The sequence below is a fragment of the Anthonomus grandis genome, chromosome 8 (genome assembly GCF_022605725.1).
Source record: "Anthonomus grandis grandis chromosome 8, icAntGran1.3, whole genome shotgun sequence".
Classification (NCBI taxonomy): Eukaryota; Metazoa; Arthropoda; class Insecta; order Coleoptera; family Curculionidae; genus Anthonomus; species Anthonomus grandis.
Genome location: NC_065553.1, coordinates 12,347,789 through 12,374,314, shown reverse-complemented (window position 1 = coordinate 12,374,314; position 26,526 = coordinate 12,347,789). Strand labels below are relative to the sequence as shown.

The following is a 26,526-nucleotide window of genomic DNA, read 5'->3' as shown; positions in this document are numbered from 1 at the left end:
ATATCCTTCAGAGGATCTATATTATGATAATTACACTTATAGGCATGTACTTTATGGTAAAAACGATTGATAACCTACTTTGTCTCGAAACATTAGTATGTCCTTAAGATTTTCCTATAAGGTAAAGACTTAAACTAGGACAAATAGAATAGTGGATAATCCCTGAAACGTGGGACGTACCAAATTACTGCATTAAAAACCTATTTTGATCGTAGAGCGTAAAGCTAGGCAATAACCTTAATTTATAGGTAGGCACAAATAACCAGCTAAGAAGAATATTAGAAATGGAAAACAATTAACTTGCCAATGCCGTTTTTGTCTCTTTAATTCGGATTATTAAGGAAATAACAACAATTTATAAATACAATAATATATTAGTCTTACATCTTTCTTAACAGTAACTTATAGCACTTGTTTCTTTAGACAAACCTTATGAAGCAAATGTTTTTGTACCGCTTGTTTATGCCAAAATGCCGCACCACATACCGGACAAAACTGATTACGTTCTTTGCCACATTTAACCCTTTCATGAACCTTTAGAGATTTAAGGTATTTGTAGCTTCTTCCACAACGATCGCATCCGTATAGTTTTTCCAAACCTACAAGAATGTTATAGTAACTTACCATCCTATATAGGAAGTCTTTAAAAGTAGTCAGAGAAGTTAAAAGTAATAAGTGGAACTACAAATATATGATGTCACAGTGAGATTTGTACGTAAGAAGGAATATGTGGCCTTGCATTTGTACAATAAAAATATTATTAAACTTAAACGAGGAATTTTGTTCTTTGGTTACCTTCTCACCGTTTATAGTTCCCTACTTAAATAAAGAAATTAGAATATAATACTTTTAGTTTTTGAGTGGTGATAGCTTTAAATAATTTAAAAGAAATCTTTGCATAACCTAAATGGACACAATCCACCAGATTTAATTAATGTTCTTAGGTTTAATAAAATTTAAGATTTTATTTCAATAAATATTTATATTTAACAACGGAAAGACAGATATTTGAAATTAAGATTTTATATTGTCAAATACTAAAGTTTTGTCGCTAAAAATTAGTAATGTAAAATAAAAATTTTTTTTTTATCCTCTGTGTCAAGGCAGTCGACTAAATATAATATTTTTTTTGTAATTTTTATGACTGTAGTCAAGCAAAACAAAAGATATTATCAACTGAGTTACAATTTTTTTAAACGATTCGTGTTCTTTTTTGCTTTTTAAACTTTGGCCATTCTTCTTCTATCCAAACGTCGTAATAATCTGTATGCATAAGCCTAATATGAGTTTTTAAATGGTAGTTGTGGCGACTAGCATGTTTGCAATAGCAACATTGGTAAGTCTTTGGCTGTTGGCATTCATAAACCAAGTGCCTTTGTAAATGGTTCTTTTGCACATAACGTTTATGACACTTGTAACATGTGAATTTTTTAATGCCTAAAATTTTAATTAATTAAATTAGACAATTGTGAAACTGGAGTGAAACTGATTATAAAAATAAAAAAAAATATGGTTATTTAAATATCTTTCTTGTTAACTGTATAATTTTAATGCAAATAAACATATAAGTTTATTATCAAACATGAAATCAAATTTTAATTTTAACATTTAAAATCAAGTTTATCTAGGTTTTATTTTTATGTTATTGGCTATGATTAGTAACTTACACAGTACTCACATTATATTAAAGTAGTAATAAACTTTTTGGTTAAGGAGATATAGCAAAAGTCTGTGTTAATTTTGTAAAAATAATTTTATTAAGTACATAATATAAACATAATAATTAATAAGTACATTAATATTTCAACAAACATAAATACCCAAAAACCATATTTAATATTTACTTATTTTTAATAAATCCATATGAAATCAGAGCCTTATATTTATTAAAATAGAATATCTATAGATATACAACTGTTTATAAAATAACACCAAACTGTTATATAAATTATCATTTAAAACAATAAATAAATATATAGTTGTTTATGTATTTCTTTTTTATATTAAAATATTATTAGTTTTGTATATATTATAAATATTAAAAAAATATATTTGGGATAATATAACTATTATTGTCAGACATAATTATATGTATGTGTCACTCGTAAGTCTTATATAAATATTTGTGCATCAGGTGCATTTACGACTTAAAAACATTATTTTTCATATACTTATTTACTTACATATTCCAATATTAAGACAAATATTTAAATTAAATTTAACTGCGTCTTTTATTTATTTTGTTATTATTAGTAAATAAATTGAGCAGTGTCTAGTAAGGAGACTATTTTTCTTTGGTACTCAAAATTGGTACAAAACTAATGGATCTTGCTTATTAAATAACGTGGTAAATAGGTATGATCAATTACTGCTAGTTAATGTTAATTATTCGTAGCTTTTTAGACTTTTTTAAATCACTTTTCTAAAAGCGATTCTTGAATATGAAATTAACAAAAATCACCAACTAGACAAAAATTATTAACATATATGAAAATATTTCTTATCATATTATGTAAATAAATATTAAAAGTACCTTTTAAAAAGCTTATTGAAAATATTACAAACCATGATTTTTATATAGGTGACAACTTTATTTAGCAAACCATCTACCAATCACTGTATATGGTGACTTTTGCTATTTTTTATAATTAAGTTAACTTTAGTAATTAATATTATTTATTATATTAATACTATAGTAACTAAATTTTAACTCGAGCTCTTTAACTAAATTAAAATTTAATTAAAACAGTGCAAAAATAAAAAACTACATATAACAAATATGTTAGGCCGTATGAAGAAATTTTTGTGCCAAAATACAACATTTTTCTAATCCATAAAAAAGTTTTATTACCGATAATATGCATTGCTTAATTTACCCATATTCTAGTAATACAATCAATCTAGCATTCAATTTATCAGTGGTTTATCAGGAAAACTTAAGCTTTACTTAAATACCACTAACTATGAAAACAAATGCAATAAAAATGTGACAAATGTGACGTTTGAAAAGCTGGATTGACTGCGCTAAAGTGATCGATAGTATAGGAATATAAATATTAAAATACTAGTAATAAGGTAAATTGTAACAACTTAATGATAAAGCCTTTAAAGGCCTAATAAATTATATAAAAAGTAAAAGTTAAATTAAAGTGGACCTTGAAGCATAACACAAAGTACAGATTTTAATATAGAGCGATCAAACATTTTGAGCTTGTAACGTTGAGGAAGCACGAATTGTTTTTATCAGTAATTATAAAATTTTCTTGAATAGTAACATAAGAATCAATTTTTAATTTTTGATTTATCAGTAAATAATTATAGACCATTATTATACGGATATTAAATTTTTAAATAATTTATTGAAAAAACAAATAAGTAGCACCACTTAAAATAACGATCTCATCACTCTTTATTAAAAAACTGCTTAATTTTCTCTTTAAACAAAAACAAAGTTTTTAAAATAATTTTTTGTTTATTTTAAGTCTAGCGATATTTCTTTCTAAAAAGCATGATATGCGTATATATTATAAAAATATTTTAATTAATATTTTATATACTTTAGTCAGGTCAGATTAATCGTCACACATATATTATTCTTAAATCATATACTGTAAAATATCCTATTTGTACTAGGTCCTTAATGCAAATATTACAAAGCTCTTTTTTTAATTGACTTTTTTTCGGTGGACGAGGTAAGACCCCTTTTTTCTTATGTAATATAATAAATTTATAATTAAAATAAACTATAACAATAAGAAATTTAATTATATTAAAAACTGTTCTCTTTGTTTTTTCTTATTATAATAAAAAATATGGTTTTATATTTTTCTATATTTTTTATATATAACTACAGCAAAAAATTATATTTTAAGTACTTTAAGTAAGTCACCATTAATATTGCAAAAGTTAACAAATAATTAAAATTGGTTAAAAAATAATAAATCTTAGTAATTATCTTATATAAACTTTGCATATAAAAAAGAAACAAATAACTACTATTAAAGAAAAATAACAATAACGAAATAAACAAGTGGTTCTTGCTTAAACCTGGGATTGTACAAAGCATTTTGATTTATTTTAAACAAATAATCTGGTAAGCATTGGAATTATGTATGTAATATTAAATTAAGATTAAATTAAGGCATAAAAAATCGCCTTTGACTGTAACATTTTAAATAAATTAATTTGTGTCAGATAACACCAATATATTCTTAAAATTGTATCCCACGTTCAGCCTTTTCTGTTTCAACCACTAAACTATCCTAACCTATTATTCCTTATTTGTAGTCAAACTTCTTCTTTTAGGTACATTATTAAGTACACAATTTAACCTTTGGTGCCTTACCAAGTTCTTCCTCTCGTAATAAGTCTTACCACAAGGACAACGATGGTTGCCGTGACCCTTTGGTCTTCTCAAAATCGGAAGTTCTATGTAATGCAGGTCGAGGTAGTCTAAAAAAAACATACACATATTTAGAAAAGTATATTTTTAAGAATAATTATTGCCCCGAACACCAGAAGACTTTGTACATTGTAAAGTGTGTTAATAAAAGTAGATAGGCAGCTTTTAAATAAATTATATATTTACATATTATACATCTAAAAACTAATCTAAAAATTAATGTTTTTTGCTATAATGGATTTTTAATGTGGCATTTCTTTTGCTTACGTAAGGGCATAAGGAACAGCTAAAAGTTGGTTGTTTGCCGCATTCGTATTTTAAATGTCTATATAAGGAACATGATTGACTATAGCCCTTATGGCACCTCTCACATTGAAACTTGTAATCTAAAATAAAGGTACATGAGGAGTTAAAAAAACTGCTTATTTAAAGAAAACTAGCAAAATTATAAAATAATTTCTGGATATTTACCGAAACCAAAACCAAAATTTGGCACAATCTTTACTTGTTTTCTAGATTTATATGTCGAATATTTTTAATTTGAAAAAATTTTTTTGTTTAACTTAGCTTGAGGTCCAAAGCAAACAATTTATTGTTACCCCTGTTTTTCTTCATAATTGCGTTTTTGTATTACTTAAAAGCTTTTACTAATTTTGAGATTTTTCTTCTAATTTTTCTTCGTTTAACTTTATTTTAGTTTCTATTTCATTTTATACATTTAGCTATTTAAATTTCGTAACCATTTACAAACCTGTAACTTTTTTGTACTTCTTTTAAAATATATTAATTATTGTATACACTGTATAATTTAAATCAAAATCTCTCGAATATATGGAGAATATAAATCATATGAACTTCTAAAAAGTTGTATGCAATTATATTTTTAAATAAATCATCAGCAAATCTATATTATTTTATTATTACTTTTAACATTAAATATCTAAAATTTTGACTTGAGATTAGTATTCGTTTAATCTAGTAAATGTATTGTAATGCATAACTTAAATGGGTACAATTGTAACAGTTTTATTATGAAAATTTAAAAATATTTTGAGTTTTTGTACTATTTTGCTATTAAATTTGCAGTTTAGATTTATTAGTTAAATTTATTTAAGGCTCTACTTACGTTTAATTTAATAGTTTTAACTATTGGCTGTAGTTTTTAGTAGTTCATCTCATTTAAGGCCCTCATATGGACACCATTCTAACTATTTTATCATAAATTTTTGTAGTTTTTACATTTCTTTTATGCTACTTGCTTGCCTTGGCTCTTAGTATTTGAAAATTATCAAATTCCATTAGAGAAAACAGTGTTTTTAAAAGTTTATTTGGCTACTACAGTTGAAAATTTTAGAAGGTATTGTAATTTGAAGTGTATTAGAAATTGTTGTTTGAAATAAAATGATTTTAATATATTTTTATTAAACTATAAATACATTAATTATTTTCACAAGTTCTGTAACATTTTGCTCGTATTTTATCGTTTAATTTGATTAATTAAGTTTATTTACTGTTTTACTTACGTTTAGCTTACTATGTACTATGTACGTTTAGCTTATTATTGTGAATCCTTGTATTTTAAATTTTCTAAAATTTGTATACTTGCTTGGTTTGACTATCAGTATTCTCTTGAAATTATTGATCATGATTGGCACAAACAATGTATTGTATCTAATATTGTAATAATTGTTTCATGGGTCTTTAAAAGAGACTGCTTGTCGTGACAATTCATTCAGTATTATTTGTTTAGTCAGTTTTTACCTTGAAAATAATTAAACGACAGTCAACGTGAGTCAGGTTAGAGTTTATGACATTGTCAATAAAGGCATAATGGCTGACATAACAGAGTATTTCTGGAGTAAGTGTGTTTCTAAATTTCGTTACAATATAAAATATATAGATTCTAAAATGTTAAAATAATAGAAAGTAGGTTAAAAGATAGATATAGAATAGAATAACTCAAAATATTAAGAAAAAAAGAAGCAGTAAGTAAAGTGAAATGTGGAGAGTGGCCAATCTTTATCAACAGAACTGTAGGGCAAAAAATGCAAAGATTTATGTTCTAATACAAAAAAACCTCAAAGACTAATATTTTATCAGTGGAATTTTTTAAAAATTCTATATAATAACCCTAACCAAGATAAGAATTAAAAAATACAAGTGAAACCCAAATCACGACTCGGCTTAATGATGCTAATATTTAAAAGTATTATAAGGCATAACTTAAATGGATACGATTCTAATAGTATTATAATATAAGAGAAATTTAAATAGTTTTCTTGACCAAAATAAATTTAAATAATTAAAGAGTACGTTAAAAAGGGCTCATAATAGAAGAAAAGGAAAATACTGGCAAAAACTACTTTGCCAGTATAATATTATTGTGTAAGTGTATGCTTAAATGCAAGAAATAGAAAAAAAAATTGTTTCTAAAAAAGACTACTTTAACCTCAATAACCTAAATTTAAAATTGTTAACCTCCAACCAAAGATTATGATTTGTTAAAACTTATTATAATGGGTAACTTAAATAACATTTAGCAAAATAAGAATAAATATAAAAATAAATAATGCAAATTGCTTGTACCGCAGATATAGAGGGTAGCTTTTAATTATATTGTACACATTTTTTTTCGTTTACTACTAGTATAGACTATGAATTATAAAATGCATAGAACAATTATATAAAACGGTAACACGCAATACTTATACTTACGTTCTTTAAATAAATAATTTGAAAGTATAATACGTTATATGCACCGTTGGAGGTTACAGTAACAGATTTAATTGCCATTTTAATTATAGTTTCAAGTTAAAATTCAAATTTATTCTGATATAGGTTTACTACAGTAGTGTAAGTTCTATTATCTTAAATAATCTTGAGCCCAGCGCTAGTTTTAATTGCGGAAACCAATGTACTAGTTTGCTATAAGAAGTACTTAATCTACGGGCTTAGTTCGACCTAAATTGACCGTAGATCTGTTAATGATAATCAACCCTTAATCAACCCTTTTAGCGGCAAGTACTAACGAGGAATTGAGGAGTCGATGAAACATGATCTTCCCTCTTTAACCTTAGGCTTTAGTTTGTAGCTTATCATGCAAATGGCCAGAAGAAAATATACCTAAAATATATTTGTACCTTTTGAACGATTAATTGAGAGTAGAAAAAATAACTTGTATATTTTCCACGTTTTTTTTCATTGTTTCAAAAGTGGCTAAATCCTTTAATCAGATTACACAAAAATGGGTAAGTATAGTTAAAGAAAGTGCAGCGTCTGACAGTAGTAACTAATACAAATGGTGTAGAAAACAAATAAGAAGCTGAATCAGCTGCAGAGGTAATTGTAACTGAAGTAAAAAAACAAAGTCATCTGTAGAACTGAGGAAAATTAAGCAATAAAACCAAACTCCTTTTACAAATGTTGTTAGGTTAATGCTGGGATATTTCGCCACCTAATAAAGATAAATTTCGTAAGACATTCTTTTAAGAATTCATTTACTGTATGAATAAATCGAAAAATATAGTACATAAGCTTACTAAAAAGCTGATTTCCGTAATAAAAACAATATAATTCAACCATTTCTGGACGATGGTAACAGAGAGCCATAGGTATTGAGCTTAAATTGCTTTAAGTAGTTTGGTAAGGCGTCAGTATTATGTTATATTTTGCAGATAACAAACAAGAACAATATTATATTCGTTTATCGGTTTAATTAGTTTACCATGTACTACAATATTCCTAATGTTAGAAACAAATAGAAACAAAAACTTACTTGGGTTTGTACGAATATATTACAAGTGTCTTCACATAAATTTATTTACCTAAGTAACTAATACTATTAAATAAATAATTTTTGTACATTTGTATGTAATTAGAACATTACAATATATTCAAAAATTCTAGTAACTTGCAGTTTACAATCGTACTAATACTAAACACTATAATACAAATATTAAAATTAACAATATTACTCCTCTTAGTTTATAGGGGATTTTCTTTGAAAATTTTGTACTTCTCGAAAATTAATACAAATGTTATGTCTCACCTTCAAATGTGTTTGAAAACTCTGTCCGTATTTTGCACGATGATTACACCATGGACAAAAATATGTAGCTGCTTTTCCACACGTGTAAGTTTTATGATTGTAGAGAGAAGCTAGATGACAATATTGTTTTCCGCATTTGTCACATCTATAAGGGCGAGCTAAAAGTTAGGTCACTTGTATATGCACTTTATAGAAAAAAGTTATAAAGTAGATAAAAAAGAAGTTTGTTCACTACAAGAATTATAATAACTATAATTAAAAAACTTTATAAAAAATATTCTTAATAAGGTACTGGTTATAGATGTCAAATGTCTAATGGTAACTCTAATAAAACAATGAAGTAATTTAGCCTTTATATGCAATATTACAGAAAATCTAATGACCTAAGATTCTGAAATCAAGTTTCTCTTTAACTCAGATGTTGGGTCTTGGAGTCTAATTAAAAAGAATGTTAATGGAAGGAGTCTCTGTAGTTGAAGCAATGAGAAGATTATAAAATAAATTATAAACAATAATCTTTTATACGAATGTTTTCATCTTGAATCAGTTCTGTTGAATAAAAATAAGGTCTAGTGTTATGTTAATAAAAACTGATGTATCTAAAAACTACTACGTTCTGTATATCAATTTCTTTTCTTGAAATTTTTGACATTTTATTTATTGGCCATAAATATAAAGTAACATTTGCCCTTTAAGCTTATTTCTTTTAAGTAAGTAAAAATTGGTCGTTTCTGCTCCAATAAGTAGTACACGAAAATCAAATTTTCAACGGGCTGGTTGGAAAATAAGATTAAAAATGGTTATTAAAAGGGATTACTTTAGTGTAAAAAAAAATAAGTTCAAGGTTTTACAAAGTGTCATCAATAAAAAAGAATTAACTTCACTAGCGATGCTATAAAGGTAATATACCCTATCAAAGCATCGCTAGTAGCATGCCTTCACAATATTGGCGCCCAACAATTTCAGTCAGTTGTGGTGTCTATGTTATATTTCACATACAAGTTGCTACTATTTGTTTTTTTTTGATAATTTGACTTAAAAAAAAAAACGCGGTTTAAAGTCTTTAATAAGAGGCACGTGATCATCAAAGACCACTCCAAGTCGTAAAACTAGGATAGCCTACTAAAAACATAATATGTGAAAACAGCCTTCAAGTGGTAGTCAGCAATTAAAATAGGAACGCAGCATATGTCGGTTGCAAAGGTAGTAGTTAGAAAGATTTTCAACTTTACAACAAAGGGATGAATAAATGACTGATAATTGACATGCTGCGATCTCAATTGGGTTGCTAGAAACTCATCGGATGCTATGTCAATTAGTAGATGCCATAAATATATTTTATTATGAAATGGTTTTTATTCAATTTATCAAAGTTTGTTTCATAATATGTTAAAAAATGAAAATAACTTTTTAAACGTATTATTTTATTAAAGTAAATTAAGTACCAAAATTGTTGGTTAACATTAAATATACCTGAAAAATTCAACTAAAAAACTACAGCTAACCCAACATACAATTAACGACCATAAAGTATAAAAAAATTAATCTATCAAAAAATAAAATGGGAAGACCACAAGAAATAAACTAAGATAAATTTTCAAACTATTTAACATCCTTTAAATCTTCCACAAACTTAACATAAACAACGATCATTTCACAATATTTTGGATTCTCCTTCAATAAAAGTAATACCAAAATTGGACGACGCGTCCTCAAGTTCAACCAAATCGGTATAAGGATTAAGCCCCAGTAAAGCACATCGCAGCTTTTGGTGACGTTGTAGGTTCTTCCTTTCATAGTAAGTTTTGCCACATATGCACCTCTCATTTCCTTTACCTTTTGGCCTTCTAACAGATCCTGGAAATTTTCAAAAAAGTGCAATGCATGTTTAATACCATTTCTAAAGCTGTTAATAAATCCAGTCCAATCCCAAGAAGCCGAAAGCTCACACTTATATATTTACACCTAAATTAACCTTTTTGAGAGAGTTGTGAGTAATATGTCATTTACAAAAAGGATATATTTTACAAAGTTATTATTAGAGAGTGTACACTGTACATCGCCAAAGCCATTAATTTAACAATGAACTATGGGAAAAAAATACACAATTCTTATTTACATTATCAGCATATATTTATAAGCTCTCGTTTTTTGTTATCTATAAATATAAAGTTTTTGAGTATTACTTTTTGTCAAAATTTAAAAGCTCTTCAATTTTTAGAAATGCCTTTCAGTAATATGTTTTTTCGCTACGTGTCTTTTAAAATTAGATTTAATATTTGTTTTATACGGACAATCCCTACAGATAAAAGTGGGTTCTTTTCCACATTCGTACGCAATATGGTTTCTTAACGAACTTCTTGCTTGGTATAGTTTACCGCAATTGTTGCATTTGAAGTCCAGGACTAAAAGTTCAAAATATATTTTTAACCAAAGTAGTTAACCAGCTATATTTAATAAAAAATCTAAAATATGAAAAAAGTTCCATCAAAAATTATATAAATTTTGTAAGAATTCAAAAAATACATGCTCTTAATAATTTATTTTCGCAATATTTAAAATGCGGCGTTCTTAAAGGCATAATAATAGAAGAATGCAGCATGCGTAATTTAGACTAGCTATCTCCCTTTTTCGTTGAAGTTCTTATAGCTACGACAAAGTATATAGGTTTCAAAGTTAAAGTTTGTTAGACTGTGGCTACGACAATGGTACATTAAACTTACCAATACTTAAATATACCAATATAAATCGACCTAATTTAGTAATCTATGACTGTTTTCCATAATTTCATATCCCTAGAAAAACCGTAAAATTTTCGATTTTTCTTAAAAGTATTATTTTGTATCATAACATTATCTTCTCAATAATATCTGGCTCGTATGGAATGGTGTTTTTTTCTTTTAGTTTGTCAGAATATATCCGAAAACATCGCTTTATTCGCATACTTTTTTTATTCTGAGACTGAGATAGGGATACATAAATGAGAATTCGACTTTTCTATCTTTTTCTATATCATCCCATCATTTTCTTAATAATGTCTGTATCGCCTGGAGATATAGAGTATTTTTTTATCCCTTAGTTTGTCAGAGAAAATTTATGATATTTCTAGGAGTAGAAATATCGAGAAGCTCCCAAAGTTGAGAGATTCCTTGGAACCCATAACCCCAAGGTCTAAGGTTCTAGTTACCTTAAGAAAAATTAAACTACTAATTCATTACTTATTATCTTCCACGAGTTTGAGTCTGAACTTAATACCTATAATACTCTTCTACGATATTCTCTATTCTGGATCTTCCTGTACAGATATACTTGGTAAAATTGGTCTGCATACTCCTCAGTCCATAGTCCATACCATTGAACTGGTAACCAAGGAATCATTCCTTTGTTATCAGGACAGGCAAACTTGCTAACCAGTACTCGGACCAATTGGATTGTTTTACTAATAGAGCTGAATTTTAAGATTGTGAAAAGTCAAGATTAAGTGAATTTATTTTATGATGCAAAAATATTTAAGTCAAATTGTACCCTATCTATCTTGTGTCGTTATAATTTTTGTGCAGTGTGGTGAAGTTTTTCTTCTCTTGTAAAAAATTATATATTTTTTTAAACTGGGCCTGTTAAAAGAGAAATAAATAGTGCAAAAATGTTGTATGGAGACTTTTAATGATACGAGACGACGTTAAAATAGGTGTTACAGACATTTTCTTGCTGAAAAAAATTCAGGCAAGATATGAGCAAAAGAAAACAACAAAACCAAATAATAGTTCGTTTTTAAGTCACTTCTTAAAAGCTAGACGTAAGTGCCAACTAAATTAAGCAGAGTATATAACGAAAGTAAAAACTCAAATCAAAATGTACTAATTTATTTTTATATTTAGTCAAAACATTAAAACAAGGCTTATTAATGTGAAAATACAAATATATTACTTGTGTTAACTTTTATATATTTTTTAAACTGCATCGTGAAAAAACTCTCCCCAATTTTTTCGATGTCCATTACTGATATGGAGTTTCAAATAAGATGGTTTCTTGCCAATATAGGTGCAGCCCTTAAAAGGGCATTTTAGTGTACAGGCTATCTCAGCATCGCATTTGGAACAGCCAGTACTCGGTGCAGTTTGTGTTGTTACAGATGCAGGTTGTGCCGGTGGTTTCCTATTTTCTAATAGATGTTTCAAAATTGGATTGGGTTCGACTGGTTCGTCCTTAATTTCGATTTTAATAACTGGTTGTTTATCTACAAGAAATAAAATTAATTTGGGAAAAATTAGTAGATATCCAGGTTGCCCTTGCAAAGGAAGATCGGTGTATGTACGTTATAAAAATATGCATGTAAAAATTATACCTCTAAGATATAGAAAGTAAAAAATCTATATTTTAATTTTTTTAAAGTTTTTACATTGTTTTCATAGTATAATGCACCTAAATAAAACATGCAAGCAATATTTAATCTCCAATTTACTAGTAAAGGCCAAGGATTTTATTCAAAGAAACACCCAGCCAGTTGATAAGCAAATACGACAAATTATTTTTTTAAATCTAAATTAAATGTAAATTTAACTCTGAAGTGTGTAAAAGTAATGGTGAAATATCAATTAAGTAATTCATACAGATACAGTGGAGCTTTCAATTGAGATCCTTGATTAGGTAAATGTGAAAAAGATAAAAAAACTACTGAATGCTATCTTAGGCTCGTTCAGGCCTTTAGGCTGGTAATACCTGATCCTTTAATAAAGATGATTAATAATTAAGTCTAACTTGAGGTTAACTTATAACAACTTAAAAAAACAGTAACAAAAATGACAAATAAATACATTGACTTATTATATTAAAATGTAAATCAAAATAACTATACAAATCCATTCTTATATTAATTTATGAAATTTGATGTGCATAAAAATAGCAGCAGTAATTAAATTTTTTTTAACTGAATAAGAGGCTCTTTCACGTTAGAGGGCCAAACAAAACATAGTTTTACTACTTTTCCAACAACCTTCAATCTCCATCTTAACTTTAAAAGTTTAAAAATTTAAAGAATTTTAGGAAAATTAAGACGAATTTTTACTTCAGAATATCACATGAATAATATCATAGATTTGTTATCCTGGATTAGGCTCAGTTTAATTTTAACAACTGATAAATTTGTATCCCAAGATTACATATCTCCAATTGCTTCTGGATCATTCAAGTGAATTATCATTCATAGCCATCGACAATTATTGATTCGTAAGACTCTCAAGTTACCTCTTTGAAATCTCTTTGAGATAGGCAAAATTGACAATTTTCTCAGTTCAGACCATTTGGGCCATTTTCGGAAAGTCTCAAGGTCTTCTTGGGTACTAAAAAGGCCACTGCTTATCCAAAAGTTTAGTATAAAATTTACTTTTTATTATTTTTGCATTTTGTATTTAAATTCCATAAGATCCTACTAAAACATAAAATATAGTTAAATGGAAACTGAAAGAAATTGAACAATTTTAGAACAAGCGAGCAATCTTAACCGAAATGGAAGTACCTTAGACGTTATACCCCTCAATAGTAGAGGTACTACGGGATAATGTATGTAGAGTTTCGAGTTAAAACTATTACTTGATTGCTACTATTGAAATACTAAATACCATCAGCTTAAGGGAGGTAATAAATACGTGAGGTTTTAAAAAGGCGATTAGTAATTTAATATAATTTCAGATTTTCACATACCTAAAACAAGCCTAAAACATTGGCAATGGCACTTTAAATTAAATTGTAAATCCAAATATCTATATAAATCCTTAATGAAAATAAGCTCTTTAGTTTTTACTTAGCACTTATTAAACTCTGTTCGATAATTTTTATTACCCACCTCTTGGATTTCTCATGAAACCTTATTGTCTTAAAGAATGAAAAAACACTAGTGAATAAAACTGGATAGAGTGCTCTGCTCTTTTAAAAAATGTCAAAATAGTGATCCGTTTACTGAGTGCCAATGATCCAACCTCTTAGAAACTCTCCATATTTATTCTAGATTTCAGTGATGCTAATAATTCGAAATTCGATAAAACTAAACAGAAAAAAATTATTATTTTCGCTTACTTCAGACCAACTAAAGATTAAATTCAAAAGAAATTTAGTATTTGCGTAGTTTCTTTCAATGCTAAAAAGGCCATTCCTCTAAAAGAAATGTGATGGCTAAAACTATATTGATATTTATGGTGCCAATAATTAGCTAATTGCATAGAGTATAGAGATCATTTGTCATAGAAATAGAGTTTCAGAGCATTTAAACTGCGACGACTGATTTCTCGAAAAGAAGTTTTTGCAACTTTTTAAAAATTGGGCAGCTTTGTTGGAGGGATTTTTTTTAGAATATTTAGTCATATAGCTTATTATCTTGCGTATCAATATACCGATACATAATCATGAATTTCTTTTAAACCACAGCTTTTATTACAACCTGCAGCAGGAGACTGTCTAGAAGAGGAAAAATTTTTTTAGTGGACCATGATAATATTTTCATAATTAATATATACGGTGTAAGTTACCCTTAATAGTTAATAGTTACATTGAAAGAAAACCTAAAGATCTAAAAGTGTATGTATTTTTCTATCCGAAAAATACCGTTCGATAAAGAAACTTATAAGCTATTAATTGGTCAAGACGATAAAATGCACTTAAGTTATCCACAGGAATATTATTTAATTTGTTTGTTATTTATGGCAAATATAACAAAATTTTTCAAGGACCTGTCAGGTATCCATGAAAAGTTCCAGATAAGCAAAAATCCTCTACGAAATTTTGAACATTTATTAAAATAGCAATAAATTCAAGAGTTAGTTTCAATTTATGTAATATAATAAATATTTTTTTCTTAATGTGTGTAGACCCTAATTAAGTTAAGAATTTTGAGATTACATTTATACGCTTCTCATTAAAAAAATATTAATTTTGGCATTCATGCATTTTCATTCTAAATCCCAAAAATTATCATTGTATATTTTTTAAGTACATAAAATTCGAAAAATAAGTCGCCGCAGTTCTTAATGAAACAATCTTTATAAAAGTTATACTATAAACTATAAAAATATCGGTCAATAGAACTGTAAAAAATCAAAACCTGATCACTGCTTGGTCATTTTTTTATTTCAGTCTATACTAGAGCAAAAAAATATATATTTAATAACAGAACTTCAAAATATCCATCACTGGATCTAACCGTTTAAAGCCGAAAAACTATAAGCATTCTGCTTCTTCTTGTGGTTGGCCGTTTTAAAATGTCTTGATAACACGTGATGAAATTTGCATGTAAAGTTGCAGGGCTTGCAAGCATATCTGGGTGCTTTACCACAGTCGTTCCTTAGATGGGTGTACACCGACGTTTTGTATTTGTAGGTTTTATAACAGTTTGGGCAAAAGTAAAGACCCTCTTCATTCGTGTTAATTTCTACAACGAACATATTTATTAAAAAATTAGATAGAATATATATGTTCAATTAAAATTAAAATTAACGGATGATGGATTATTGAAATAACATAAATTTAAATGTAAGTAAAAAAAATAATACCAATTAGAATTAGGGTGCAAAAATGAAGTTAATTCAAAATGCCATTAAAAGAAAATATTTAATACAAGTATTGATAGACAGTAAATAAAAGAAATATATTTGTGATCCGATGGTAAATTTAGGAAAAGTGTCTTTATATTGGAATTACTAAAAAAATATTTTAACTTTCTATGAAGTTATCCTCAGAATCTAAAACTTTTTTTTAATTTAATCTAGATTTACAGTACATTTAAATCAGGTACAACATTTACAGAATAGGAACTTGCTTTAAGCAAATTGAAATAAAATCAGAATGTAGTATCCTAAGGATGAATTCACAAAAAGCCAAAACGTCAACATTTTTATTATTTCAACTCCCTATCATCATAGAGCTGAACAAAAAAACATTTTTTTATTTGGAAAAGCTGTAGACGTTAATTTTTTTAATGAGGTTTTATAAAACTGTACAAGAACCTAAATACAATTTCAACTTTAATCAGTGCTACACGTTTCTATTGACATTTCAGGCCATACATACTGTATCATGGTTTTCATAAATAATTTAGATTTTTTTTATTAAAAAATAGCCTATTTTAACGAAAATAAAATTAAATCCTACTGAAAACCAATTCAGTCTTGTAAAAATTATCAGTTGACAAAACTTATATGAATACAGCAATATAGAAAAAACTGATTTTACTACTTATGTTATAAAATAATTAAATAAAAAAAATTCTGATGTTTCATCCAATCTTAACACTAAAGTATAAATTACTTATAAAATGAGGTATATACTATATTCATCTGATGTACAGAATGACTATGCTTCACCACATGTATTTTCTGATATGCCCTATAATTGCATCCAGCAACTGGACAAGCAAACTGTTTGTCTTTTCCGCAATCATAGCGTTGGTGTCTGGACAAGGCGGTTTTGGACCTGTATTGTTTTCTACATTGACTGCATTCAAATATATCTAAAAATATTTAAATAAAATTAGAAAATATGTTCATCAAGTACTTTTATCGATAATAAAATTAGGCCTAATATTTCTGCAAACATTACTAAGACAAAAAGGATAAAATTGAACAATAAAAAAAACATAGTGGAAAGAAAGACTCAGGAGGTTAAAGAGTGAAAAGTATAGTAATATAAAATTATGACAAAAAATATTTTGAACGAATTGTTTTTCTTTGTTTGTCCAATGAGCATGTTTGGAACTAATATCTTCAGTACATCTATAAGTAAATAATTCAGTATATCATGACGATATTCTCGATTCTACTGCAGTAAATATAGGAATATATTGTCCGTCTAAAGTTGTTTCAGAGCAGACGTTTAATATTCTTAAAACTTTATGGTATTTAAGAATACATTCCATAAAGTACTTTTCAAGTAGAGTCATTTATTAAGTTGTAAAAGTCATAGCACCACAGAAAAAATTCGCAATATGTTAAATTCGAGGAGCATGCAGGGCAGGAAAAAGGTGAAACCAAGAAAAATTTAATATTTTGCCTTATATTTACACTGATTGTGTCGAAGAAATTTAAAATAAATTCCACGGTCCTACGGTCGTCGGTCAAGATGAATAAAATAGGTTCCAACAGACGTTTACTGCGCCAGAATAAAATATTAACAAAAGTCTGTGTTAAAAATTAGTTTACTTACCGCATTTGTTTTTTTTTACTCATCTGTAAGCAAAATTTAATTTGCCAAATTAATATTTCTGTTTAATTTGAGCTTCGTTTTCTCTTTTAAATGTTACTTTAAAAATCCAACTTTTCTATGATATAAAAAAAAATCCATTGCACAAGAGTCCAATAATCATCACACACTAAGCCTGATAAATTAAGGTAAGCCAATAGTGAGCTTCCTTCAAGGTAAGGTGTGGGTACTCGTGAAGCTTTTTTTTAAGTTCTGATTCGGAGATGCTTAGATGTAAATGGATTAAAATAAAACATTTGACACAATCAACTGACTGAAGGTTTGAATTTTAAAGAAGAGCCTTGACTACTGAGATATTTCAATGATCTCAAACTTATATTATAATGAAACTGCCACAGTCTTAGTACAAGAACAGCAATCAAAACCTGTGTAAATCAAATGTGTAGTAAGAGAGAGTTGTATGCTTTCATCAATATCGTTTAATGCATATTCTAATCGGACCATCTCAAAGGCGAACTAGCTAGTATAAAGAGAAATGAATAGAGAATATGTTGACAATACAGTAATGGACTCACGTAGGAAGACTGGCAAAGAATATTGGAAAATATATTTAAAAATATTGCTTTAGGCGTAAGCTATAACGTAAAGGTAATTAAGTTTATAAAAGTTGAACGAGCCAATATTGAAAATATGTAAATAAAGGGAAAAACACTAAAATAAGTCGAAAAGTACAATAATTTATGTAGTAAATTAATAAAAATAGGGATAGAAAAACATAGTTCCCACTTTTTTTAGATAACAAAAAAATTGTGCAGTATGGATCTTAATTTAGATTTACGTTTGGCATTGACTAACTGCTAGGAAATCCTCACTTTTTTAAATGCTTGGACGTTAAATGAAAACATATCCAAAATGATACACCAAAAATCCCCAGAAAACCAAATGACGTCTGCAAAACGTCAAGAAATTACTATAATGACGTTTTTATATGACGTTTGAAATCACGTAAATAAGTCCCATCAAAATAATGTCAGTTATGTGATGTGGATGGTACGTCTATTACTGACTATATTTCAGTAACGCTTTAAGAGACTAGCGATTTTTTTTAGTAAATAGGTCTAATCATATAATTTTTCCTGTAAATGTAAAACTGTAGTACAAAAAATGCAATAATTCAACGCCACTTTTTAGTTTTTTATCTATTTTCATTATAGTATGATCTTATTTTCACTGGTAAGTGATCATTTTCCACAGGACGAACTTAGACGAAATTTATTGAAATATGAAAAATGCCAACAAACAAAGGTTCTAAAAATCAAAATGCAAAAAAAAACCTTTCTAAACACTTTAATTTTTTTCTTTAAAGTATTTACACATTGTACTTTTCCAGTAATTAAAGGATTATTTAAATTGCAGTTAAATAACATTTTCAACAGATGTTTTACTGAAAAAATACTAGTGCTATGTCTTGTTAAAAAAGCAAACAACTATAAAAAATATACATTGTAGGGAAATATCCTAGGTAATAACTCAGAATTGATTAATTGAATTTTAATAGCTGAATTAATTTTTTCTATTAAAAGCTTAATATCTTTTCTCATTTCCTATAATTTTAATGCTGTTTTTAATTTTCTTCTTAAAGAATTGATGTGTGAATAAGAGAAATATAAAATTTTCAAATATGGAAGTATTATTCAATTGTCTTTAACTCTTCATTTTTTGGACTCTGAATAACATTTAAGAATGTATGAATTGAAATACTAGAGTACGTACATAGTGAATTACAGCCGATAATAAACTGGTCACCCTGATTATTTCGAACAATATTAAATAAATTTATGACTATGTTATGTGATAAACAAAAGCATAAAGTAAGAATATATAGTTAGAAAGAAATCTGTAAAAAAATATTTTTTTATAGCGCCTAAAATTTTTATTAAGATTTAACATGAAGCCACTTTGGTATGCATATAAAAATTCTATAGAAATGTTTTCTAAATAAGTTTTGGCAATTTTATTATTTGATTCAATAATTCGATTATAAATTTTCTGTAAAGGATTCTTTATATAACTCTTAATTTATCCAAGTTAGTTTTCAAATAGATAGGCGGAAAAGGCATCTGAGGTACCAAATTTGTTGGCATTAATAGCAAGATGACTTAAAACAAGCACATTGTAGACGTAAAATTGTAAACCATAAATTTCTTAACCATAAGAAACAAAAAGATTCAAAAGTTGTAATGCAATAGTGGTACCATAACTTTGTAAATACTTTGAAGAAAGCAAAATTAATAACCCACTATGAAATAAAAGAATATCCTCATAAACTCTTAATGTAACAAAATTTTTCAAAACTAAAGGTCCTAAATAAAGTAAAAAAACTACGAAATTCTGCTGCTTTCGAGCAAGGCAATTCTAACAGAGTTCGTGGTTTTCTATTAATTTGAGCTGGAAAATATTCATAAAAAGAGCTTAATTGCTTCGAAATATCATTGACTACTCGCAAATTGCCAGTAACCCATATATTTAAAAGTTTTCTCATTACTCCAAGACACTCACATGTAGATTGTGGGAAAATAGTTCACCATACCAATATCTACTACTTCTGTAAGTAGTGAAACACCATGGTAATGGTCTTTATCTGATTGTAAAAAAAATTACTCAACACATTTGAATTTTGCCAATGGATTGTATCTAAGTATAACTCTGCATTAATATCATCACCATGCTCTTCACATTTATCACAAGAATATCCCCCATTATATATTTCAGAAAAGCTCTAGCTGGTGCATTACACAGAAAAGTGTAAATTTTAATTTTATAATAAACATTATCGTATTGGAGGCCAGTTAATAAGTATTGAAGCTCATTGATTTAATCTTCTAGAAACAAGTTTATTGGATCCGGTTTTGATTTTCCACAATAGACTCACCAAACACCAAATGAATTTATTTTAAGATTTTTTATTAAACAAATAATAAGCGAAAATTGCAAACTTGAACTTTGAAAAAGCGTGAGACCGTCAACATTAAAACTTAATTGTATGGGATTACTCAATTTTAAATCTAAAACATTATCTAGCATTTTATTTATTCTGTTTCTTAGGCTGAAGTGGATATATTCACCATTATTTAAGTTCTGTGTTAGAATTTGCCTTGGAGTAAAAATCGAGAAGAATGTGTAATAGATTAGTAACAAAAGGATGAGAAATCTTGTCAATTATTGCCCAGTTTTTTAAACGTTCGTGCAAATTAAGAGGTAAGAAATTAGGAGTGGCTGTAATAGAATCATTTAGTGAGCTGACTAATTCATTCCTTACAGGTGATTGATTGAGTGGAGTAATACTACCTCATTATTATTGACATTTAGATCATTTTCATCAAATTTATTTGATGGCAATGAAGTTATTAATTGTTTCTTTTTATATTCCATAGAATTTTGATTTTGCTAAGGGTAATCCTAATCTAAGAGACATAATTCTTTTTAAAACCTGTTTTAAAATTCTTCTATTTAACTGCCTACAATACTTTTTAGCTTTTGCTTTTTTAACATTTTAAAAATTAAAAAATAACATGATAAATTCTAACAAAATCTATTTCGTTTCTCGGCCTTTGCTGCTGCAATTTTTATCCGTTGAGGAGCATGTTTTAGCCACACTTTAATTGCATTTTCAATGTCCAAGGTTGAAGACTTTGTAGTTACCTTAACTGCATCTAAAAAAATTAATTTACTTAAATATTTTTACATTAAATAAAATATGCAAATCTTACCCCAACAAAAAAAAATCCAATGTGAGAGTACGTACCTATTATAATATTTATAATTTGTAATTCCTTAAATGCTCTCTTATGATGACCCCCACAAAAGTTGAATTCAGAAGCGAGTTTATCAGTCATTAATTCTTTAAGAATTCTATTAGTTTTTGAAACCACTCCTTCACCTCCTAAACTAGACAAATAGGATACCTAAAAATACAATTATTTCTGTTTACAGTTTTATGTATTGATGAATAATAACTTTTGCATGGACAAGATTTATAAATTCTACTATGATTACAATTGTAATGTTTAATACTGTTTCATGTCAAGCCCTGACTAAGTCCACATAACCGAAGCTAAAATCCAACTATCCTTACCAACAGATGCTTTGCATCTTGTGTTTCCTCTATTTCTTCAATAAAATCTAACAATTGATCATAATGATCAATTGGACACTCGGTTTTTAAGGGTAGTAATCCACCTCTTGTTTTTCTTTGCTCTTTTAGAAGAGCTATAATCTGACTATTCTGTTCCTCTATTTTAACCAATTTTTGTAATACGTGATTTAAAACTGGTTGATACGCTACAAAGTTAAGAGAATCAAAAAACATAGAATGTATATTCAAATTTTGCTTACCAGTATATCCATTTAGGAACGAAAGCTACAATATTCTCGCAATATACGCAAGTATGAATAAACACTAGACAAGCAATTGATACAGAATAAAAAAATATTAGTGCAGTAACAGCGTTTGGTTAAAGGTATATATCTGTTTATTATTATTTTTTTGTTGGCATCTTAAAAAGCTTTTTTAATATTTAGTTTTTAAGGGTTAAATTTAAATTAATAATATTTTGAAATAGACATTATTTATTTCACCTATTATTTATTTAATGTTTATTATTTCTTGGGAAAATTTCGATAGAATCGAAATTTATAGTTTATTATGTAAGAAAAAGTTAGCTTTCTTATAGATGAATTTAGATTTTTTTACATAACGTGTTTTTAGTACACTTTGAAAGCAGGGTACATTAGAGAATATTTAAAAAACAAACAAAGAGTTTTTTCAGTACATAATATTCTTTATTTTAAAAAAAATTGTATATAAGAGTATAAATTATAAAAAAAATTTTTTTATTTAGGTGTATGGTAAAAAAACAAAAAAACTAATAAAAATTAAACTTTATATTTGTAAATAAATGTGTATATAAATAATATGTATCAAAATATATATATAAAACAAAAAAAATCTCTGAAATAACCTAAAGTTTTTCTAAAATATATAAATTTGTACTAGAAAAAACAAATAATATAAATCAGAATATTCAAATTTAATTTGAAATACACTGTACTTGTTCCTCACCCAAGAAACTTAATCTTCTGTCAATAACTTATTAGATCCAAGTCACCTAACTAATTAATACAATATAACAATAATACATTTATTTTCTTGACGAAATAAATAGGGACATAAATAATACTATAAAAATAAATACTCTCTTCATGAAACAAGTAAATAACCCTTTCACCGGCATAAATTCTATTACCACTATACTGGTTAACAACATATTATTGAATAAATTACCCTCAACCAAAAAATAACATAAACATTGTACTATTACACTTAAGTAAAATAAAGAAATAACATAGAAATAAATATTCTGAAAACTATATATCTTAATAAATATTTGTTCTAAAATCAGTCAGGATTAATCAGATCTCAAAATAAAAAAAGGGCAGTGAAATACAAAAAATTAAACACATGAGCTTATTTTGCTTCCTTGCTGTAACTATTATTCAGTACTTCAGCCTTATGTTCTTTGTGCTTGGCCATAACGTGCATAATAAAATGTATTTTCTGTTTACCCTTATAAGGGCAATATGAACACTTAAATTGTGGCTCTTTTCCACATTCCCATCTCATATGATTATATAGCGAGCTCTTTCTTTTATAAGCTCGTCCACATTTCTTACATGCAAACAGGTTTTGGGTGCCCATCATAGCCTTAAGTTGCTCCAAACTGTAAATGCCTATAAAAGAAAATAAAAACGTTTAAAAAAACGTATCTGGATCTAGATTTGCTTATCCCCACCTGAAGAAATATTAAGGATTTAATAGAGTAGCATTATTTACACTAAAAGGTTTCTACCAAGTTGGACTCCACCATAAATATAAAGAAAAAATTAAATAAGTAAGTAATTTGTATACTTTCTTTTATCTAATTTATTTTTGGTACACAAAGACTTAGATTAGTTAGGATATAATACTTACAGAAAAACATTAAAAGCAGTTTATTTTTCTATATATTATTGTTTGTACTAAAATCTATGTTTTGAACACTAAAATTTTAATAAGCCTCATTAATTTTAAATTATCTAGTCATAAGATGATTCTGTCTTCTAGTTATAGTATAATAGAGAAACGTACGTAAGTAAAAATAAATTTGTCCAAAATGACAGTGTAAGATTATGAACGTATTGCTCAAAAACTCACAAAAAATTATTTAAAAAAACAAAGTGAATTTAAAGTTACGAAAAAAATAAAATCAAGAATTTTCCAAAGAAGTTAAAAGTGGTTAAAAACTTGGCAATGCAGGTACAAGACGTATTTAAAACAATTAACAACTAAATAACGACAATGCAAAAAATAGAATACTTCTTAGCCAATATTTGTCAATTCTACATAAAAATTAAATTATACGTTATAGCATGTAATAGTTGTACACTGAAATAAAAAATTAATAGAAAATTTTAAGAATCTCTAGGTATCTATCCTTTTTTAACCAGGCATATCAATTTCAAAAAGAAAAAAGTGAACTACAATAACAGTGGACGCAAATACCAAAAGGTCTACATTTCTATGTGATCATCAAAATACAAATACACATTTTTGAAAAAAGTAAACTAAATCCTAGAAAAAAATCTCCTAATTTAGAAATCGATTTCCTCATATTAAGCCCAAAAAGTCGTTATTAAAAATCTCCCAGGACCAAATCAATTGAATAAAAATAAACTAATTCCGAAATTAACAAAACGAAAAATATGTACTGAGAATTTCTGGTAAGAAAATTACCAAATCAATTATAGGAAATCAGATAAAGAGTTAAGCGACAGAAAAAATTACCCTATAATTCTCTATAATTTAATCCTACCTTACCTAGGCATTATGAGCCTCTGCGATTTATATTATAGATAATTTCAATTCTTTTTAAAGGCAAATCCATGGAAATAGATGCCATGCTTGCATGATAATTTATTTTCCAAACATATTTTCCAGAAATGTAATCAAAACTATTGCTATTTTCACTTCTTCTTCATTAGCATAACTACTCTGTAATTGTAATTACAATGTATGAAATGCAATTACTTGTCAAATCTCTTATAACTAATGACTAAACTGCTTATTAAATTAGATAAGTTTTATGGCAAATTATTTTATCATAGTATCTATTTAACAAGAAAACTTCTAGTTGGGTCAAAAGTCTCGAACTTATATTTGGATTGAAAAGCCTTTAAGAGTGAAACACGTGCATTCTATTTTCAATCTAAATGTAAATTCGACACTTTTGATCAAATTTCTAGTTTTCTTGTAATAAGTAAGTCCCTTTAAGAAATCATAAACCACTGCTTTCAATATCCATTTAAGTTATGCATACAATTATTCCTAAAACTACTTACACATTATGAACTAATAAACATGTTGCAATAAAAATATTGCTGGTTTGGTATCCTTTGAGCAATGTAAATTAAATGGCAGAAAATATAATTGATAAACCATTCAGTTTTAAAATGTCTATAAATGTATAAGCACAAAGGTTTGAATTATTTTACTAGAAAACTGCTCTTAATGTTTAACGCTTCTTGATATACTTAATATTAGTTAAGCAACGCAATAACTATTATGGCACTAAAAACATACACAAAATTTGCTAATTTATTAAAAAAAACTTTTAAATACTTATGACTAGGACATTTAAACTTTGGTATAGTACATTTTAACTAACCTACTACAGCAACGTGAGAACAAATATTAATTTAATTACATTATATCAATATTATGGGTGGCCATGTGTCTAACTAAAATATACTTATAAGTAAACCGCTTGTCACAAAATTCACAGACAAAAGCGGGCTCCTTATTGCATTCAAATCGTACATGTCGCCTTAAATTATTTAAGTTTTTATAGGAGGCGATACATTTATGGCACCCATACCTGCCATTATCCGTAATTCTATAGCCTCTAAAATCATTGTCGCTTATGTAATGATCTAAAATAAAATAAAGAACCTCAAAAACAGTTATGAAAGGACAAAAACACATATACCTACGTCAGTACTGCACTACAACATCAAAAAAAGGAGACAAGAAGCAAATAAAAACTTTTTTTTAAATGGTAGATCACTAATAGGCAAATGGGCTGTGGACAAATTATAATAAAAGAAAGATTTTATGAATTGGTTATATTATATTGAGTTCTATTAGTAAATACCACTCGATTTCTAGTTATTAGATGTCGCCTCTCGAGGTGGAAAAGTAGGTGCGTTTTTCTTTTGCATCGTTTATTACAAAGTTGGCATTCAAACATCGCGTCTACTCCACATTCCCATGTAAGATGATTGTAGAGAGATCCTTTGTGTTTGTACGCATGGCCACAGTTTGGACATTTAAGCGGATAATCTATAATAAAATACAAATTTCAGGTTGTATAGTTTAGGAATTTATTATTGACTAATAATAGATAATAAAACTTACCTGGGTCACTTTTGCAAATTGTCAAGATTTTAAAAATAACAAGACCAAAGGATCAATCAGGATTCAACTCTTTGTAACAGTATAAGAAAAAAAGAAATCCACCAATTGAATATCGAATTTTATCCTGATTTTTCAATTTGTTAAATTGTCACTACAGTCAATGAGTTCTATTAACTACTAACTAGTTTTAGTACTTAGGGGAGGGGGAGGGCATACTGTAATCGCTCTGTACAAAGGGGCTTGTTGCCTAAAGATCCTTCTGATATTGAATCTCTTTTGTCCTTTTACGAGGTTATGTTTCAACGGTTTGGCAGTTTATTTGTTAAACTTCCTTCTTAGTTGGGTTTCATTTAAAGTGGGTTTATTCGCTAAATTTAC

General features: G+C 27.3%; 2 protein-coding genes across 2 annotated transcripts; both read right to left on the bottom strand.

Annotated features, from left to right (window-relative positions):
• Positions 1-402: 402 nt before the first annotated feature.
• LOC126739792 (zinc finger protein 27-like) lies at positions 403-15,883 on the bottom strand. Its single transcript, XM_050445607.1, has 5 exons — positions 15,643-15,883; positions 12,451-12,687; positions 10,143-10,307; positions 4,375-4,452; positions 403-599 (listed from the first exon to the last, which is right to left on the bottom strand). Exons 1-5 carry the CDS (start codon positions 15,881-15,883, stop codon positions 403-405), a joined length of 918 nt encoding a protein of 305 aa, XP_050301564.1.
• A 3,677-nt stretch (positions 15,884-19,560) lies between these two features.
• Positions 19,561-25,646, bottom strand: LOC126739791 (uncharacterized). The gene is made up of 5 exons (XM_050445606.1): positions 25,610-25,646; positions 23,370-23,426; positions 21,772-21,977; positions 21,442-21,601; positions 19,561-21,349 (listed from the first exon to the last, which is right to left on the bottom strand). Exons 1-5 carry the CDS (start codon positions 25,644-25,646, stop codon positions 21,219-21,221), a joined length of 591 nt encoding a protein of 196 aa, XP_050301563.1. The 3' UTR covers positions 19,561-21,218.
• Positions 25,647-26,526: the final 880 nt, after the last annotated feature.